General features: G+C 39.3%; 2 protein-coding genes across 2 annotated transcripts; one reads left to right on the top strand and one right to left on the bottom strand.

Annotated features, from left to right (window-relative positions):
* Positions 1–237: 237 nt before the first annotated feature.
* On the bottom strand, positions 238–1,176 carry LOC103294699 (olfactory receptor 1044-like). Its single transcript, XM_008151103.2, has one exon. It carries the CDS (start codon positions 1,174–1,176, stop codon positions 238–240), a length of 939 nt encoding a protein of 312 aa, XP_008149325.2.
* An 8,008-nt stretch (positions 1,177–9,184) lies between these two features.
* LOC103294700 (uncharacterized) lies at positions 9,185–17,677 on the top strand. Its single transcript, XM_008151104.3, has 2 exons — positions 9,185–10,120; positions 16,718–17,677. Exons 1-2 carry the CDS (start codon positions 9,185–9,187, stop codon positions 17,675–17,677), a joined length of 1,896 nt encoding a protein of 631 aa, XP_008149326.3.
* The last annotated feature ends 3,390 nt before the right edge of the window (positions 17,678–21,067 follow it).

Below are 21,067 nucleotides of genomic sequence, written 5' to 3'. Positions count from 1 at the left end.
TATGAAGGACACAGTTATTAAGAGTACAGCTTGTAAATCCTGATTAGTCCATAATTGATTGGATTAAATATTGCTATGTCAAGCAAGTGTCCTGGTACTTTCAGTCATTAAAAAATACAAATTGGATGGACTGTTTGCTTGTTGATTGGATAGCAACTGGCCTGCTAAGTATCAATCGGATTGGCCATAGCATGTTAGTTTATCACACTTTCCCAATGCCACATTCTGCTAACTCACTCACTGTGACTCTTTGCCCTCTATCATCTTTTTCAGGGTGTCCTTTACTTCCGTGTTCCTCAGGCTATAGATTAGGGGGTTGAGCATGGGGATTACAAGACTGTAAAACACAGAGACCACTTTGTTGTACTCCCATGAATTCCTTGCTTTAGGCTGCTGCAGGTACATGAAAAACAATGTCCCATAGAAGATGATGACCACCGTGAGGTGTGAGGCACAGGTAGAAAATGCTTTGCATTTGCCTCTGGAAGACTGGATTTTTATGATGGAAGAGAGGATGCAAATGTAGGAGATGAGGACAGTCAGGAGGGACCCAATGAGGTTCACTGCCGAGAAGATCAAGAGCTGCTTTTCTTTGTTGTGGGTATCGGAGCAGGAGAGGGCAAGGAGAGGGGGGTCAGCACAGTAGAAATGATGGATGACATTGGAGTCACAGAAAGACAACTGGAAAGTCAGAACTGTCTGTATCACAGAGTGTAGGAAGCCATAGGTATAGACCCCTATCACCAACTCCTTGCAGACCCACTGAGTCATAATCGTTGTGTAAATCAGGGGATTGCAGATAGCCATGTAGCGGTCATAGGCCATTGTGGCCAAGATGAAGCACTCGGTAGTGGCAAAAGCACTGGAGAAGTACAGCTGGGCAAAACAGCCCAAAAAGGAGATGGTTTTTTTCTTCACCAATAAATTTTGCAGCATCTTGGGCCCAATGGAAGATGAGTAACAAAGATCAATGAATGCCAGATGGCTGAGGAAATAGTACATGGGAGTGTGGAGCCTGGAATCCATCTTGATGAGCAGGATTATGCCAAGATTTCCCACTAGGGTGATGAGATAAATTAAGAGAAACACCACAAAGAGCGGAAGTTGAAGCTCAGGACGGTCTGTGAATCCCATGAGGACAAATTCTGTCACTGTGGTATGATTGCCTCTGGCCATTTTGGTCTCTCTCTTGTTGGAAAAAGAAAAAAACATGATTTCAAAATGATTAAATACTTAACAAAAGCTTCTTACCTCTTTGTTCTAGTACCAGATGACAAAAATTGCGCTTCACACTCCCAATGGTTAAAGGCTGCCATTAGCCAATGGGCTTCATTCTGTTAAGACAGACTCAGGAAAGTCTGAGCTCATTCATTTTCTCTTTTGATGCAGATCGACAAATTGACCTTTAAGTAAGTTGCACACAATTATACTCTCAATATTATTGTATAAGAATACTGATTTTGTCACAATAATATTGTGACCCAGTTTTATCATATTTTAAACCTTTGCCACTGTGACGGTGAATATTGGTAACTCATGTCCTCTTGATTTGTATGTTTTAAAAAATTTATGAGTAGGGGGTTAGCATTTTGTCAAACAATTATTTGCACGTGTATTTCTTTTTCTATGTTTGGTCAGTTCAGTTCCTTTGCTAATTTTTTTATTATGTTGTTGGTCTTTTAAGCATTTTATTTACAGGGGCTCTTTGCTAAGAAAATCAGCCATTTGTTTGACTTATGCATTGAAAATTGTTTTGCAATGAAACTGGTGTTTGAGAAAGACAAAGCATTAAAGAACTGCAAGTATTTGGTGTGGTTAAGAACAGGCTCCCTAGGAGCAAACCTGCTTTTGACATTGGGCAAGAATAACCAATGGAGGCCTGCATATCATATGCTTAATATGCAAAAGTTAAAAATAAAGAAAACAAGTCAATAAAATACGTTCTATCCTCCCTCCTTAACAAAGTTACCTTTATAATAATTTGGAAGGAAGAGTACTTGGGGTTCTTGGGTTCATGCTGAAATAAGGACGTGAAGAGAACCCTTCTCCAGCCCACCCGCGCCTGCAGACGTGTGGCTACGGCAGCCTGCGTGTGCACAGTCTGCTCAGCCCCTGCAAACAGCTATCCCTTGGCTACCCTTGAGGCCCAGGTGTGTGAAACCAGCAGTGTAGTTCTCCCTTACAAAGGTGATCTGAAAAAGAGACTCTTATAGACTCTGGGAGTAAGCAAGGGGCCACTTGGGCAAGGATTTTTAGGGTCCTGTTATCTGGGTGATGATCCAAAAGGAGGGAATAGAATGGACTCTGGGCGTGCACTTGTCCCATGGGGTGTGGTGCAGTAGAAAGAGAAAGTCTGAGTTAGGAGTGGAGCAGCGGGGAGGGGTCTTGAATTTGGTTTGAAGGATAGTGGATGTTTTGTTAGGGCTGCCAAAGGAGGAACTCACAAAGCCAAAAGGGGTAAGGAATTATGAATTTATTCGGTCATCTGGAAACCCAGATGGGCTGAGCTCCAAAATGGCGCCAGCACCCAAAGACAGGGAGTCAGAGGGTTTTTTTTTGTTGTTGTTTTTTTAAAATATATTTTATTGATTTTTTTACAGAGAGGAAGGGAGAGAGATAGTTAGAAACATTGATGAGAGAGAAACATCAATCAGCTGCCTCCTGCATGCCCCCTACTGGGGATGTGCCCGCAACCAAGGTATGTGCCCTTGACCTTGACCGGAATCGAACCTGGGACCTTTCAGTCCGCAGGCTGATGCTTTATCCACTGAGCCAAACAAGTTCTGGCCGAGTCAGGGGTTTTTAAAGAACTCTAGGAGAGCTCTTTCTGGGTGGAGAATTCTCTGTGCAGGTCTGGATTCTGGGAAACTGCAGAGGGGAGAAGTAATGGTCTTAGCAAGTGGAATGTGGTCTAAGCAAGTGGAATGTCCATTGTGAAGTGGCCTAAAGGTCAGTTCCCAGGGGAGGGGGTATCGATTCAATTATTTGATCAGACCTAACAGATGTCTATCATACAGTCAGAGCTAGTCATACTGATTGGGAGTCATCAATAGGCAGAAGACGGTAAAAGCTGTGGAAATTAATGAGATCATTCAGGGAAAGAAAAATCAGTAACAGCAAGGTTTAGTTAAAGGACATATAGTGGGAAAAGTGTGTCTTTAAGGGCTGGGGATAGGAGCAGCAGTCTTAGGTGCCCTAAGATGTTCAGATTAGCTCATATCAGGAAATGGTAAGAAGCCTTTAAATAAGGGCATTTATGACACTCCTGGCTTATGACAGATGAGACCTGTTTTGTTGTAGTCTTCTCTCTCTCAATAGTAGCTCAGAACAAGACCAAACTTTGAGATCTTCAGGCACGAAAACAAACTTATTCAGTAAAATGTTTGTTGTTCTGGACTCTGAATTCATTTCTAGAATTGGTCAAGTCTTCCTACTCCAAATACTTCTTTATTTTTTATTTTTCCCCAAATACTTCTTGATTTACAATGACGTTACTTCCTGATAAACCCATTGTAAATTTAAAATGTCGTTCAATACAACTAACTTACCAAACATCATAGCTTAGCCTAGCCTACCTTAAATGTGCTCAAACACTTAGTAATTGCCTTCCTCTTCTTACCAGAAGCAGGAGACACAGATGGGCATTTTGTAGACATGATGGGATGCAAAAACACAAAACACAATATTCAAAAAAAAAAAAGGTTGGCAACACAGTACACTGTAGGGCGACGGTTGTTTCCCCTGTGATCACAGGCCTGAGTGGGAGCTGCAGCTTGCTGTCACTGCCCAGCACCACAAGAGAGTATCGTGCCACATATCACCAGATCAAATTCAAAGTATGGTTTCTACGGAATGCATATTGCTTTCCCACCACTGTAAAATCCAAAGATTGTAAGCTGAATCATCATAAGTTGGGGTGTGTCTGTATAACTGTTCTCACCTCAAACTATGACTGGTCTGGTTTAGTAGCTGAAATGGTTTAGTAACTGGAAGAACCCACGAAGCCAGTGGGCAGACTAGCCTTACTCAACAGCTTTTGCACGATAAAATTTTTACTATGTTAGCTATAATGGCACATTTGCCTCTGAAGTTTCTAACATGCAGTTAATGCTTTCGAGTTTCTAGATTTTAAAAACTTTCTATTAGCTAACTATTCATGCGACATTTATCCAAAGGAGATGTTTTTCTGCCCTTCCTTCAAGGGCAATTAAGATTGAAGCTTTTTTATAACATCAGTGTTTAGTCTATTAGTTCTTAGAATATAACTAGACCTGATGACAAATTCCAGGAAAAATAAAATAATAAATCTCTAATAATAAATGTTTGACTTGCAATTTTCTACCTAAGAGAAAACAAATGGCCCTTTAGAAAAATGAGTCTTGTGATTTAATTATTCTCAAACTTAATAATTAGTGATTTGAACACTTTGCCAAGATTCTATTTTACATTCGTTATTTTATTTAATATATAGCTATCGTTTTCCTCATTTTCTTAATGAGGAAACGGAAACATAGAAATATTCAGTTTTTCCAAATTTACAAGCAGATAAAGCAAATGAACCAGGATCTGAAACTGGGTAGGCTGATTCCAGAGCCCTCAGCTGAAACTATATCGCCTCCCCATTTATGACTCCTCAGTACTAATTTATTGATTTTGTTTTTCCTCTTTTTTTTTTTTTCCTAATTTGAACTCCTATGAGAAAAGTTTAGGCATATTAGGGTGAGTTCAATAATGCTTTTTCTTAGTTCTTTTAAGCACTTTTAACCTTAATTGTTGTTTAACTAATATAGTCAACCTTTGACGATTCGGAATATTGTTTTGTGTTTTACCATTCATTGCTTGAACAATTCAGACAACTTTGTTGAATAACCTAGGAAATATTCTTAGCCCCTGGGAAGGAAGGGGCAATGAACAACTTTGAGGATCAGATGAAAGCTAAGTATCTGTTCCAAGGAAAGTTTCACTCATACAGCATTTTGCATGCAATTTCAGAGGCTTCGTGAGTTTAGGTCCCTACTATCCTTTCCTCAGACTAATACAATGACAAAACATCCCAGCTTTTCCAAGTGAGACTCAACCAATCCTTCCCCATTCGCTTCTCTGAGAAGCAATGTCGTTAAGCCCTGTCCTCTTCCAGAACTGAAACTCTTCTCTTGGCTGCCTTATAGTGTTTACTACGACAGCCTGAGAAGTGAACACAACTTACCGAGTACCTATCGGACAGTCAGGACTCCCAGTGCCCAGGAAGCACCCACTTAGAGTATTTCCAGTCGGCTTCTTCATGTCTTGCTGGAAGGCTTGGTTTCTGTGTCCCACACCGACAAACCTGTAAGTATTTATAAAGTTAAAGTGTAATGAGTCTGCTATCTCTTGTTATTCCAGAGCTCCCTGGGTGCCAAGGGAATAGTTTATATTGAATTTCTGTGAGGGATTTTACATTTGACTTAAACCACCCTGGGGAATTAAAATCCCTGAGTTATCCTGGGGTAACTAATGATGACTCAGGTTATGATGCTTGGGTGCATGTTCTCAGGATGATTCCCAAGTCCTTCGGTGCTTGGAGACATTCGTCCTGCCCTTGGCAGGGCATCTGCAGTGAGTTGCCTTGAAGTGGAGGCTGGGATGGGGGCCCAGTTAATGTTTTATAGGGAATTAGGAGAGGTTAGGCAAAGATTGTATGATTAGGGTACACCTGCTACAGACACCAGAGAGGTGTTACTGGAAAGCCCCCCGAGTCAGAGGGATAGGGCTGTCCCCTCCTCAGTTGTGTTCTCCTATGAATGAATTCGAATGAGTGACTCTAGATAATTGTGCTGTGTTAAAGTGAATTTATTAAGAAAGTAAAGCATGCATATTTATTAAAGAAGCAAGGTAAGCAAATCTAAGATTGGCTCTTAGCTAATCTGAAGAGCCAGTGCAGTGGGCGTTCAAGGGGTTATACACCCTTTTGTCTATAGGTTTTGAAAAAATTCCTCGGCTGAATATCTTGGTACAGATTAACTCTCAAGGTCCCCCCTTTTACTTGATATAGCTTTCCCAGAATTTATGAGAAGCATATGGTGATTTTACCTCAACAAGTCCCGAGACTACTAGCTTCACGGTTTAAGCAGTGAAATAAAATTACCCCCCCCCCACCTTTTTCCTTTCTCAAAAATGGTTGACTTCTTTGTTCAGTAAGATAGGCTTTCAGCATTCCCTCTTCTCCCCACAGCCCCAGCAGTCCCAGGTTGATTTATGCTACGTATTCTCTGGTCAGAGAGAGAAGGGACATTAAGATTCCCCCTCCTTTCCTACATTCTTTAGTGAGGTGGGACATTTAGCTATTTGCTCTCAAGGGTCCTTGGTTGGGGAAAATGATGGCTTTATTTACAAGCTAGCTGTAAGCTCCCAAAACTGTTTAGCTGTGTTTAATTTTCTTGTCTCAGTTTCCCTACTCCGCTCGCTTAATAATGTTCCTAGCTTTTCACTAACCTGTAACACACCTATGGGATATTTTTGCTTGCAAAGAAAAGATGGCGTGGCTAGCATATTTATCACAACAGATAGTGTAAGAGGAAAGCAGTCTTCATATCTCCTGTTAGCATTTTCCCTACTGTTACATATTTCCAAGTGAACTAAAGAATAAAATCATATTCAAAACCAGGTCAGCGACTAAATGTTCTAATGGTCCCATAGGCCTCCTTACTTTCACTCTCCCTTCCACATCCCCTCAACATTGAAATTGGGGCAATCAGTACCACCTGATGTATCCAGGTCAGTTTTTCTGTGCATCGGGTCTTTCCTCATGGCCACTAGGGAAAGAGATGAGAGCCTGTTTCTCTAGGTCATTAATTACAGTGATGTAGCACCACCCATAAAGCATTGCTGCAAAGAACACTACTCTCAATCTCAGCATTCAAAGCAAGGCAGAGCTAAGGTGAGAGCATTCTCCAATTAGGAAGTGCATTTTCTCTCTCTCAGCATTTCCCAAGTTCTATAATTCACACCAAAGAGGAAGACACTGGAACAGAGGTGTAGTTCGGATCTTGTAGGCAGTTCTTATGGCAACTTCCTAGTCAAGTTTGCCTTTTAAGTAACTTGTAGCATGTAAACCTATGACTTTTCATTCTGGTTAGAAAGGAGAATTTCTAGGCTCTATTTGGTATAGAGGGAAATGTAAGTTTGATATTAAAATATAGGGCACTACTGACTTCTTCATACTAAAGTTAAAGCATCATAATATAAAAGAAAGATGAATGAGCAATAAGATAATAAGATGTTGACTGCAGGTGTGTCCTCCTCCTACATAGACATCTAAAGAGCTCGTAGAACATTCATCGCTAGACTGAACACTCATGACCTTTTCCTTCTGCTCTTTTTAATATAAGTTTACATGAAAAATGTACTTTAATGATCAACTGCATACCTAGAACTATAGAATTAACTAGTTCATGTTTCAAAGCTATTATTACATGCCATCCTTTATTATAGTTGTTCTGGACATTTTAACTTATTCACAAGCAAATGTAGTTCACTGTGAGGATCTTTTTGTTTCATATTTACCCATGCCCACTTTGAAACTTTAAATTCCTTTTTTGCCCATGTTTTATGTTGTTTTTATATTTGTAATTGTACTATTATTATTCGTTTGCATACTCCTCCACCAAGTACTTAATTTGTAAATGTACAAGTTTAAGACACATTTTGTATGTAACTTGAAAACAAAAACAAAAATAGAAATACTTAATTATTACAGAACTTAATATAATGATATAAATTTGTGAAAGTTAAAAGATGAAATAAGATATAGCATATAAACTTTAATTAAAAGATAGCAAGAGTAGCTGTATTAATGTCAAATAGTGTAGTCTTCAGTGCAAAGAAAATTACTGGAGACAGAGATATAACACAATAAAAAATTCCTGAAATGCTATTGTACTATAGTTTTGCAAGATCCTAGCATTTGGAGAAATTCAGTAAAGGGTATATGGGATTTTTGTATTATTTCTTACAACTGTACTCGAATCTATAATTATCTCAAAATAAAACATTTAGTTAAAAATATAGGTGGCATCATCTAGAAATGTATAAAAAAATAGGCATTTATTTTTTCCCCTGAAGAATTTCTATCTGGTACATTGTTTATTCTTGTGAGTCCAAAAATAATTAGATTTAGCAATCCATCAAAAGTTTTCTTGCACACTGAAAAGAATGTTTAGCTGTTCTTTCTTCTCTATCTTGATGGGTTTTCAGTTGAATGTTCGCAAACATGTATTCAAGGGGCTATGTCCCAAAAGACCTCAAATCTCATAAATATAACCTTGCTCTATATTGACAATTCATTGGCAATTGTCCTTATTGTTGAGGTACCAACATCTACAGGTAATAATTTTCTTTTTATATTGATACAGAAATGCTTTTGAAAATTTTTGCATTAGAAGTTAAGGTTTGGTTATTCTAGATCATTTGTTGAGCATTCACTTATCTCTGTGAGCTGGGCTTTCTGTTGTCATCTACATTATCTTATTTGACGTTATATCCTATATAGCTGGTAGGATTCTTACGTCAAATAAGATATATATATAGCTGGTAGGATTCTTACGTCAAATAAGAATATATATATATATATATATATATATATATATATATGTGTGTGTGTATATATATGTGTGTATATATATATATATATATATATATATGTTTAACAAATAAAGTAATGGAGGGTTGAAGAGTTCATGCAGATTGTCTGAGATTCCACAGAGTCACTGGCAAAGCCGTAATTTGACTCTAGGCCCATATGGCTCCAAAGCTCGTGGCACTTGCACAATCCTTTACTTCCATGCCATAACGGCATTTGTGAATGACTGAATTTGTGTAATTCACATCTATTTTCTTTAAAATTGTAAGCTTTCATTTTGTTTTGCGTCCATAGTTAGTTAATAAAGTCCCATGTCTGTTTAAGTTTGCTAAGTTACAACAATTTGTTTTATTTCTGGCCTGTATCAACAAATAAATACACTATCAAGTTTAATATGAGGTATTGAATGTGAAAGTACTTTGTACCAAATTTACACCAGTGTGTCTATGTTTTTGTAATTTTTATTATATAACCACTGTAAAATAAGTGTGCAATTATAATATTTTCTTCTGTTCTAATATCCACTTATTTTGCTTTCAGTGGGCACCATTTCCAGCATACTAGTAGATGGGGACTGAAAACTATACAACTGTGACAGAGTTCATTATTCTGCGGTTAAGAGAGGATACTACAATTTGTGTCATTTTATTTATTGTGTTTTCAGGAATCTATGTTGTCACCTTAATGGGCAATGTCAGCATAATCATGATAATCAGAAGCAGCCCACAACTTCATGCCCCAATGTATCTTTTCCTCTGCCATTTGGCCTTCGTAGACATTGGTTACTCCTCATCAGTCACACCTGTGATGCTCATGGACTTCCTCACGGAAGAAACCTCTATCCATGTTGCTGGTTGTGTAGCCCAACTCTGTTCTACAGTCACATTTGAGATAGCTGAGTGCTTCCTGCTGGCTGTCATGGGCTATGACCGCTATGTGGCCATCTGCTCCCCACTGCTCTGCTCCACCCACGTGTCCCCCAGAATCTGTACTCTCTTAGTGGGGATGTGCTACCTAGGTGGATTTGTGAATGCTTGGACATTTACTGGCTGTTTATTAAGTCTATCCTTCTGTGGACCAAATAAAATCAATCACGTTTTCTGTGACTATTCACCACTTCGGAAGCTTTCCTATTCTCATGACTTTACTTCTGAAATAATTCCAGCCATCTCTTCCAGCTCCATCATTGTGGCCACTGTGTTTATCATTGTTCTGTCTTATGTCGATATCCTTTTATCAATCCTAAAGATCTACTCCACCAACAGGCACCACCAAGCCTTCTCCACCTGCACCTCCCACCTCACAGTGGTCACTCTGTTCTATGGGACCACTGCATTCATTTCTGTGATGCCCAAGTCAAGCTACTCAGCTGAACAAAACAAAGTGGTGTTTGTGTTCCACATGGTGGTGATCCCAATGTTGAACCCCCTTATCTACAGTCTGAGGATCAAGGAAGTTAAAGAGCCTATGAGAAAATTGATAGAACATATTGGTGGTCCTAAAGTAGTCTGATTTAAATAATACACACTGTATAATGAAGACCTCTTTTGCAGATGAATGGATAATGTACTACGTTTCGTTGCATATTCATAGTATTCTAGACTTATAAATTTCATTGTGTCATTCTCAAGAAAATTTTCAAAGTAAAGAATAAATGTGCATTCACTAAGACCAGAGCATCCAGAAAAAATAATTGCTTTATCTTTACTTCACCCACCATTTGTGGCATCTACAAGTGTAAGTATTTTCAAATAAGTTTTATGCTCTTTGAATGCAGTCTTTGGAATTAACAGCTGGAAGCATCTGGAACTCCTTGGAAGAATCGTGTTGCCACCCAAGATCTCATCACCTGAAAGAGATGGTGTCCATGATGTATATATAGTGTAAGGATTGAAATCAGTGATTCTGGTAGTTGTAAAGCTTCTGGTGCCCGGTGACCTGAGTGTGACCAGCAGTATTCCCCCCACAGTACCTCCACTAGTGAGACTCTTCAAGCCAACTCAGAAGATACCTGAAAGCTCTATTTAGCTACTAGTTCTTTCTTTTCAGGAATGTATTTGACAAAATAAATTAAGGAGTCCCCAAAAGAAACTCTACTGGGGGCTAATTCGTATGACATGGCTCCTTTCTAGATGAAGGAGGAAGGTTACGTTTTAAAAAAATTGTATTAAATTTATTGGGGTGACATCCTACCTTATAATAGAGAAACATGCAAATTGACCACACCTCCGCTACGCCCATGATTGGGCCGGTGGGAGGCTGGGGGGCGGGACTCCTGGTGGCCTATCCAGCCATTGAGAAGACCAAGATGGCGGCGCCCAGTCCTCTTAGTTCCGGGGCTCGCTGGGAAGATCGCCGCCCTGGGGAGGCGAGGCCGGGCTGCCCAGCCGCTCCAGGGGGTCCCTGGGGAGATCAGCAAAACGGGGGGCATGGCCGGCCCGCCCAGCCGCTCCACGGGGGCCCTGGGGAGATCGTCAACCTGGGGGGGGCGTGGCTGGGCCCATCCAGCCTCTCCCGGGGGTCCCTGGGGAGATCGGCACCCCTGGGAGGTGAGGCGGGACTCGCCCAGCCGCTCCTGGGGTCCCTGGGAACATTGCAGGCATGTGGTTGCTGAGACCCAGACCAGGCCTCTGGCCACAGATTCATAGCTTTGCAGAGACCTAGGACAGGGATCTGCCTCATCTGCAGAGACAGAGGTTCTGCAGTGCTCCCAAGGTGTGGGTGGGCCCAGCCAGGGATCAAGGGGCATGGAAGGACTCCTGGCAGAGGGGCAAAGACCCTCACCCCTGAGGCGGGGGTTGAGGGGTGGTGCCACCTCAGTGGAGGGGTGCTGCACTGCAGGGTACTGGACTGACTGATGTGATTCAGAGAAGCTCCCAGTGCTAATGGGCCACGCTCAGGCGGCCTTCACACTTCAGAGGCAGTGACTCCTGCTCCTGCCTTGACCCAAAAGCAAGCTCGCGACACCCTGCCCCATAGCAGAGCATGCCTAGGCAGTGAGTGGGAAGCCTTCCACCTGCTCCAGAGAAGCGGGGGCAGTAAAGAATGGGGGGAGAGGAAAGAATGTGGAGCATCCACAATGAAGAGGTGCTTGAGAAAGAGGTTCGGAAGCCTGACTGGAAGGTTTGTTCTGTTTGCTGGGTGGCTGCTCCTTAGGAAGGGCAGAGAGCATGGCTCTGAGGGCTTCCTGTGTGCTGAGTCAAGTTCCACAGCCAACTGGAACTGGCCTCAGTTTCCTGGTCTGTAAAATGGATGAAGCGTGTCCCAGTGCCTTCACTGAGCTTTGATGGCCAATTGAGATACTATATAAAGAAAATGAGGGAAGAAGTGAGAAAGAAAAGGAAGGACAAGCAACACAAAAGAAAGACTGAAAGGAACCTGTAAATCCATTGTCACTTAAATAGGGAATATAGCCAATAGTGTTGTAATGATGGTATGATGCCAGGTGGATACTAGAAATATCGGGGAACACTTTGTAAAGTATATGATTGTCTAACCACTATTCTGTAACTAATATAAAACCTGAAACCAATACAAAATAATGTTGAATGTAAAGAAATGAAAATTGGAGTGAAATTTTTAAAAATTTCAAAGTTTAAATAAAAGCTGTAAAGGAAGGAAGGGGAGAATAAAAAGTGTTTTTCATTTTACCACTTCATTAAAAAGACAGTTGTCTTTATATGGTGCTTTTATACTTTTCTAAGTCATTATTTCATTTTAATTTCCGGGCAACTTAAAGACAAGATAATTACTCCCTCCACTATTCAAAGAAAGGAAATCTTGGTGTCTGGTCCCAATGATTCAATCGTCAAGCCCTTATTGTAAAGCAGGGTTAGTAAAATTTTCTGTGCAGGGTCATATCTATACTAATAAAAGCCTTGGGGGTGATCAGGCCAACAGGGGAGGGTATTTGGGGGCAATCAGGCCCACAGAGGAGCAGTTAGGGGGCAATCAGGCCAGCAAGGGAGCAGTTAGGGGGCAATCAGGCAGGTGGGTGAGCGGTTAGAAGCCAGCGGTCCCAGATTGTGAGAGGGATGTCCAACTGCAGGTTTAGGCCTGATTCCACAGGGATCGGGCCTAAACCTGCAGTTGGACATCCCCCGAGGAGTCCCATATTAGAGAGGGTGCAAGCTGGGCTGAGGGACACCCTCCCAGTGCATGAATTTCGTGCACCGGGCCTCTAGTTGGTTAATAAGATGATATAAGTGTACAGTAATACATCATCTATATATTGCATTGTGTGTTCATCACCCAAAGTCAAGTCTCCTTCTGTCACCATGTATTCTGGCCCCTTTTACTCTCTTCTACCACCCCTCATCTCCCTTCCCCCTTGGTAACCACCATACTGTTATCTGTGTCGATGAGTTTTTTGTTTGTTCATTTGTTGCTTTTTGTTTTATCTCCCACATATGAGTAAAGTCATATGGTTCTTATTTTTTTTCCATCTGACTTATTTGGTTTAGCATGATATTGTCAAGATCCATGTTATAACAAATGGCAGTATTTCACCTTTTCTTATGGCCGAGTAGTATTCCACTGTATATATGTACCACATCTTCTTTATCCAGTTATCCACTGAAGGACACCTAGGTTATTTCCATATCTTGGCCACCATGAATAATGCTGCAACAAGCATAGGGGTGTATATATCTTTATGAAGAAATGTTTTAACATTTGGGGGGTAAATACCAAGAAGAGGGATTGCTGAGTTATATGGTAGCTCCATTCTTAATTTTTTGAGGAACCTCCATACTGTTTTCCATGGTGACTATACCAATTCACATACCCATCAACAGTGAATAAGGTTCCTTTTTCTCCTCAACCTCTGCAATTCTTGTTATTATTTGTTTTGTTGCTAAGAGTCATTCTCACAGGTATAAGGTGGTATCTCGTTGTGGTTTTGATGTGCATTTCCTTTGTAGCTTGTGCGGTTAAGCATCTTTTCATATATGTTAGCCATTTGTATGGGAGAAGTGTCTGTTCAGGTCCTCTGCCCATTTTAAAATTGAGTTTTTGTTTTTTTTGTTTTTGTTGGTGAGTTGTATGAGTTCTTTATATATTTTGGATATTAGCTCATTAGGATTAACAAGAGAATTAGGTAAAATTTAATCTTAGGGTTGAAGATACCTGCTTTCCATCACCATTCATCTACACTAGTGGTCGGCAAACTCATTAGTCAACAGAGCCAAATATCAACAGTACAACGATTGAAATTTCTTTTGAGAGCCAAATTTTTTAAACTTAAACTTCTTCTAACGCCACTTCTTCAAAATAGGCTCACCCAGGCCGTGGTATTTTGTGGAAGAGCCACACTCAAGGGACCAAAGAGCCGCATGTGGCTCGCGAGTCGCAGTTTGCCGATCACGGATCTACACCATAAGGCACTATCTCAGGAGGCAGCATTTGAGGTTATTGACAGTGAGAGACTATTTTTTTATTTTTCTTTATTGATTAAGGTATTACATATGTGTCCTTATCCCCCCATTGCCCTCCCCCATTCATGCCCTCACCCCCCTGGTGTCTGTGCCCATTGGTTAGGCTTATATGCATGCATACAAGTCCTTTGGTTGATCTCTCCCTCTTACCCCCACCCTCCCCTATGTTCCCTTTGAGGTTTGATGGTCTAATCAATGCTTCTCTGTCTCTGGAGAGACTATTTTTTATCTGGAAGTCATCCAAATATTTTTTCTTTAATGTTCTATACAACTTTCAAAGCTTTCATTTTCTTACATCTGATATTATAAGTAATGTATATGTCTTAAAAACTTTTGTTACTTAAAATTCAATTTTATATCAAGTTCCATCTCATATTTTCCCAAAGTACTGACATATTTTACAGATATCAATATAAAATACTCAGCAATAAATACATATGAATGGATAAAGCTAAGTTATCTTTTTATATGTGAAGTTTAGTACTAAGTATGTCTTTTTTTTATTCATCTTTATAATTTTGACTGACTACTGGTGTTTGCTCATAGTAGATGCGTAATACAGGTCTGTTGATTAATTGTCATCAAATCCCCCTTTAATTCATCCATTCAACTAATAAATCTAATTCAGATAAATCAAATTTTAAAAATTGAAATATAAAATTTGTGCTATTTGCTTCATATTCTTTCTATGATACATACTACCAATTAAATTGTGCGTTTTTTTTAACTGAGTTTTCTGCATTTCATGAAGCACATTCTCTCCCTTGACATTCCTAGATTTAGTGTTGCAACCAAGGAGTGGAAAGTACTAATTTCTTTTTCTTTCTTTCTTTTTTTTTTATTTGTTGGAGTACTAAGTATGCCTTAAATCTAAAATATCTAAGTCAATATTTATCCAGACAATTTATTGTATTATATTCTAATAATTACTAAATAACGGTTATATAATTATGTGTGAGTACCTGCATAGAAGGAAAACAATAAATTGACCACCTGAGAATATACAGAATCTTGAAAGATTAGTTGTACTAGTATACTAGTATTGGTGTATGAATTGTATTGCTCAATTAGCCACTACAGAACATAATGATGCTACTATAATGCTTTTGAATTCTCATTTGAAGCTCTAGAATCATCAGAGATTTATCCCCAAAGGAAACAAAAATAAAAGATCACTATATAACCACAATAACTCTAATCTGCTATTGAAAGATGAATGGCCTCTTATCCCAAGGTAAGGTTTCGACTTTTGTTAATGAAGCTATTGTAATGATTTTCATTGACTATTTGAGAACACTTACTCCGTAACATTATATGTGTACTCACAAGTCATAGTTGGGAAACAGGGCAGATGTAATTAAGCAATTAGCCAGTAAGCAATTGGCTGAACTGCTGTTTAGTTCATATGTAAACTGGCATAATCTAAGTTATGAGGATTCCTGTTTATCTACCCCAAAGACAGAAACTCATATGATCTTTCAACTCTATCCAAACTCAGCACTCTCCAGTAATGCTAATTAATTCATTATCATTGAGCTATGCTCAACATTTATTGAAATGAAACACATTTAAGATTTAAAAATGTAAAGATATTGTAGATGTCTTTGCAGAAAGATTGACTTTGTTTATGGCTCTAAATGCTTTAGCTTCAAGGCAATAACTCCATAGACAAAGCTCAGGATATAAAGTCAGAAAATCTGGAGATGAGGGACAGCCTGGACACAAGGTGGGTGATCCCTTTTCAGCTCTTAGCCTACACTTTATTCAGCTACATATTGGGTTGATAATAATATTATTTCATTTTACAAAACTTTAATTAGAAAACATTGTTAAAGTAGGAATTAATATTACATATTTTAATTATCTTCTGAATATCAATCGTGTTTTTGCATAATGATTACATTAATATTTCAACTTATTTGATAAAACAGTAATATTCTGAATTGTAAATATTAAAAAATATTCAGTACATTTAAAATAGATGATCTCACTCATAACCCTAATTTGAAATTCTTATCTGAATTAGTATCAGGAACAATTTTATTTCTCCTTTGAAAACACTGATTTTATTTAACTGGCAGATATTGTGAATAGATAAATAAGTATGTGCCTGTTTTATTCCTAACGGCTAGACGGCTTAAAGGACAACCTACTGTCCACTCATTGCCACATGTACTGATTTCAGGTTAAGTATTATTTAACTGCATTTGCTATTTAAATTCATTTGTTAAATAATACTAAAGGAATGGGGCAGTGAAGACTTCCCGAGCTTCATGTTCTAAATTCATGACTTGCTACATAACCTCTTTCAGACCCAGGTTACTCTTATATAAAACAATTAGTATTAATATTATTTTATGGGCAATCAATTAAACTGTATACATGTATACATTTACATGATTCTTAGCCCTACACTTATCATTTAGTAAGCATATAGTAAATATTATAGTATATGGATATGTATAAATGTATACGTACGTATGATACTGTTTGAAGAAACACTTCTGGGGTTTCTGCTAAAATAATTTTTAAAAACCAGAGAGATTCATAATTGCATAGAAATATGCACTGATGCTTAAATATATTTACTACTTCCCATATGTATTAATTAAATCATTAAATGTATATCTTCTTTAATGTAATATTTCAGGTTCATTGATATCAGCTACATTATCTCATGGATTCCCTGTGGGATGGAAACCACACGGCAGTGACAGGCTTCATTCTACTGGGCTTAACTGATGACCCCATCCTTAAAGTCATCCTCTTCATGATCATCCTGTGTATCTACCTGGTGACCATATCTGGTAACCTCAGCACAATCATTCTTATTAGAATCTCTTCTCAGCTCCATCATCCAATGTATTTTTTTCTGAGCCACTTGGCTTTTGCTGACATATGCTTTTCAACTTCTGTCACACCCAATATGCTTGTTAATTTCCTGGTGGAGAGAAATTCCATCTCCTATCATGGATGCTGCACACAGCTTAGTTCAACTGCTGTCTTTGGGGCAGTCGAATGCTTCCTTCTGGCTATCATGGCATATGACCGCTTTGTGGCAATATACAAACCACTGCTTTATTCAACCAAAATGTCCACACAAGTCTGTGTTCAGTTCCTCGTAGTGGCTTACGTGGGTAGTTTTCTCAATGCGTCCTCCTTTGCTATTTGCTACTATTTTTTATTCTTCTGTGGACCAAATCGAGTCAATCATTTTTTCTGTGATTTTGCTCCTCTGGTTGAACTCTCCTGTTCTGAGAACAGTATCCCTGTAGTTGTCCCCTCATTTACAGCTGGCTCCATCATTTTGTTCACTGTGCTTGTCATAGTTGTTTCCTACATGTACATTTTTGTAACCATCCTGAAGATGCGCTCCAATGAGGGGCGCCACAAGGCCTTCTCCACTTGCACCGCCCACCTCACAGCAGTAAGTCTGTACTTTGGGACCGTCACATTCATCTATGTGATGCCCAAGTCCAGCTACTCAACGGATCAGAACAAAGTGGTGTCCGTGTTCTATATGGTGGTGATCCCCATGCTGAACCCCATCATCTACAGCCTCAGAAACAGTGAGATTAAGGGAGCTCTAAAGAGAATGCTTGGTAGAAAAATATTTTCTCACTGAAGCTTAATATTTCATAGGATTTGATGTAATAATACAAATAAATAAATGAAAGGAAATTGAATGTCTGTGGTCTAAATATATTTGCCCATTTGTTAATAGCCAGTATAGAGTATTTTAGTGAAGGTAGAGGGTTGATCTGATATCATACTGTAAAGTCAAGGTCCATACTGAATTACCTTTAATAACATTGAATTTATTATTAGAAACACATATTGGCTCACATGAAAAACTAATCTGTGTGTAGGGCGAGGCTATAGGGTCAAGCCTCGGACTGACCTGTGGCAGGGCCACAAACAAGTCCCAGCTTGGAGGGCAGAGCCCTCTTAGCATAATTAAGCCTGACCTTATAGTCCTCCCTAGTTCCTTCCTAGGTAGCTAATGGGCTGTGGGAGGTGCAACAAGTGCTGCCAAAACAAGGTGAAACGCACAAGAACATTGTAAACATGTTGACCACTTCCCGTGTTTTGCTTTGTGTGTTCTGACTATAAAATAAAGCCTCGGCTTGCAGGCTGGGTCTTTCTGTGTCCTCATCCAGGCACGGGAGATCGCGGAGCCCCAGCTGTATTCTCTTGTCTGTCTTCTTTAATCCTTTACTGCCCCTCCTCAGGTTCACCCTTGGCCGTGCTGGTATGGCACACTGTATAATCCTTTAACAATGTTATTTATATATGTGTGTTTAAAAAGTTGTTCTCTGCCATAAGTTAAGGTTTTTCTACCTCAAAACATTTAAGACTATGTCCATTTTCAATCTTATCCTAAAATGAGTGTGGTAATTATACTTACAACTAAGTGCATTCTAAGAGGAAATGACAAAGTGCAACCAGTAGAAAACTGGTAGCAATGTTTTTTATTTTTTGCAGGAAGGGTATCTGCTGAGGATTGGCAGGCTTTGTGGACCCCTAAGATTCTGGCTCATGTTGCTGACTGACCTGTGAATTCTGTCATGTTGAATCCTGTTAACCTGTATATGGGAATGAGAAAGTTTCCTTAACTTCTTAGGGACTGAGTGGAACAAACTCTTGGAGTGACTTGTTCATGGGAAGGCCCAAAGAAGTATTGCTCAGGAAACTTGAGGGAACTGAATTTGTGACTGCCTGTTGGAGAGGCTTAAGGAACAACCACATTTATATACCTTTCCTGCCCCCTTTTGAGTGCTTTAGTCACAAAAATCTACCTTTTTGGTGACAGACTCATTGAGTATTATTCATTTCATTCATTCATTTGTTCCTTCTTATATTCAAAAATTATATTAAATGATTCTTATATTCCAGGGATTGTCCCAGGCTTTTGGTAATATGACAATAAAACCAATAAGTTATTGATTCAGACTATTCAAAGGGGACGGTGATATGGAGAATGAGAAAGCAGAGCATAACAAGGAAAACTTACCTGTGAGGGGCAGGAAGTAGGAATATAGCATTTGAGCCAAGATGTAGGAGTTGAGAACACTTCCTGTCACCTATGTGCTTACATGTGGACATCTGTGAAAGTCTAATCTTCTACTTATATGCATAAAATTTGAGGCAATGCCAGGCTTGCTAATTTTAACCAATTCCATGGTGAGCACAACTAACACAAATGACAAAATGGTAAATATATCTTAAATATCATGTGAGAGGATAATAAGGAACTCTGAGAACCTAGAGAAGCATACCTAATAATACTCCAGAATGCTTTTTCCATGAAAGAATTATTCAAGTCAGACCTCCCAGGCCATGGATTTAGTGTTCTTTTGGGACAGGAAAGGCCTAAGTCAAAGCCTAGGACATATCTGATTAATTCACCTCACATATATCATTAGAATAAGATAAACCTGATATGATCAAGTGTTGCACAGATTTGCAGTCCTGCAGAGCTAGAGAGTCTTCTCAAGCCTTGAACTTGGATATTAGATGGTCAAGGATGGTGGTGCCTCAATAAGGTGAACTGAATATGTAAACAAACAACTCAATCCTCAATTATTCCTACCAATAATTGTTCAAATACAATGACCAGCATCCAGTGAAAGACAATGACTAAATAGTATGCAAAACACACATATAGAACTTCATAACGAACATATTCACCATGCCAGCCATTATACCAGTCATTTCTCGTGGCTGAGCATAAATAATCCCTATGGGTTTTCACATTGTCTCCTAAGAGAAAGCACAGACAGAGGAGCCATCCAGCTTAGAAGTTACATGATTATAACTGGGAACAACATCTTTATATATAAAAACCTAATATGCTAAGTGTCCGACCAAGCGGTCGACCGATCACTATGATGAGCACTGACCACCAGGGGGCAGACGCTCTGACCAGGTAGGTTAGCTTGCTGCTGGGGGCTGGCTGATTGGGACTGGGTGAGCTGGGGCCAGACATGCCCTGGAGCCCTCCCACGGCCCCTCCCCAGCCGGCCAACCTCCTGCAGGGACTGGGCGAGACTGCCCTGATTGGCCTCAATCACCAGCCAGGTGGAGTGAACCCACCTGTGCACAAATATGTGCACCTGGCCTCTAGTATCTAATAATACTGTCAGGTATAACTCCAGGGTCCCTACAAGCATTGTTTCCAGTTATAAGAATCACTGCAATCAGAAAGCATAAAAAAAACAGAATATTTCCTATAGGGTCCTTTTAGTCTAGATACACTTTACAACTAAAGAATCATTTTTGTTATAACCAATGTTGCATGTAACACAGCTTGCATTCCATTTTTTGTCAGGACTTAGGATAAATAGAAAGTTCACAAAATGAAATTTTTCCTTAGAAAAGTCAAAGGACTTTGTTAAGTCTTTACCATACATGGGATAACACTGGCCACCTGGGATCTTAAATGCCATGCAGTCTCTACATGGATCCTGAACAAATGCACTGTTTAGGATTCTGTACTGGATCATAAACAGAACACAACTGCCCACTGTGGTGGTATTTGAGAAATGGGCCATCCACTCTAAGTGCACATACAGGGTTCTTAGAGAAATTATGGGCCACATTTGGATTTTATAAAAGAGGTACTACTATATGAAGTCCTTGGCGATCTTCTAGTTTTTATTTGGCAAAATTGTTAAGTGAGCCTATGCTTATTTTGTGAGTTTAACAAAAAATATATGTTCTTGGTTGGTCTTCATCGCTGTTATAACAATTATTCGGCAATTCTACATAATGTTATTGACACATGTAAATCCTTAGTTAAGAAAAAATATAATAGCTGGGGGAAAATATAAAACTCAGCTTTTAGCTAATCCAAATGAAAAAGGTAATTTAATTTTTCATAGTATATTTTAACACTTTCTTAAGTAATATGATATACAAAATCTGAGACACAAGACTAACATCACTGAACATACATAGAACATATATGAACACAGCAACCAACTGCAGAAAATGCATTAGTTTTCAATATAGT

The sequence above is a fragment of the Eptesicus fuscus genome, chromosome 13 (genome assembly GCF_027574615.1).
Source record: "Eptesicus fuscus isolate TK198812 chromosome 13, DD_ASM_mEF_20220401, whole genome shotgun sequence".
Lineage (NCBI taxonomy): Eukaryota > Metazoa > Chordata > Mammalia > Chiroptera > Vespertilionidae > Eptesicus > Eptesicus fuscus.
The sequence above is the reverse complement of the archived record's forward strand: the minus strand, read 5'-3'. Positions and strand labels throughout refer to the sequence as shown.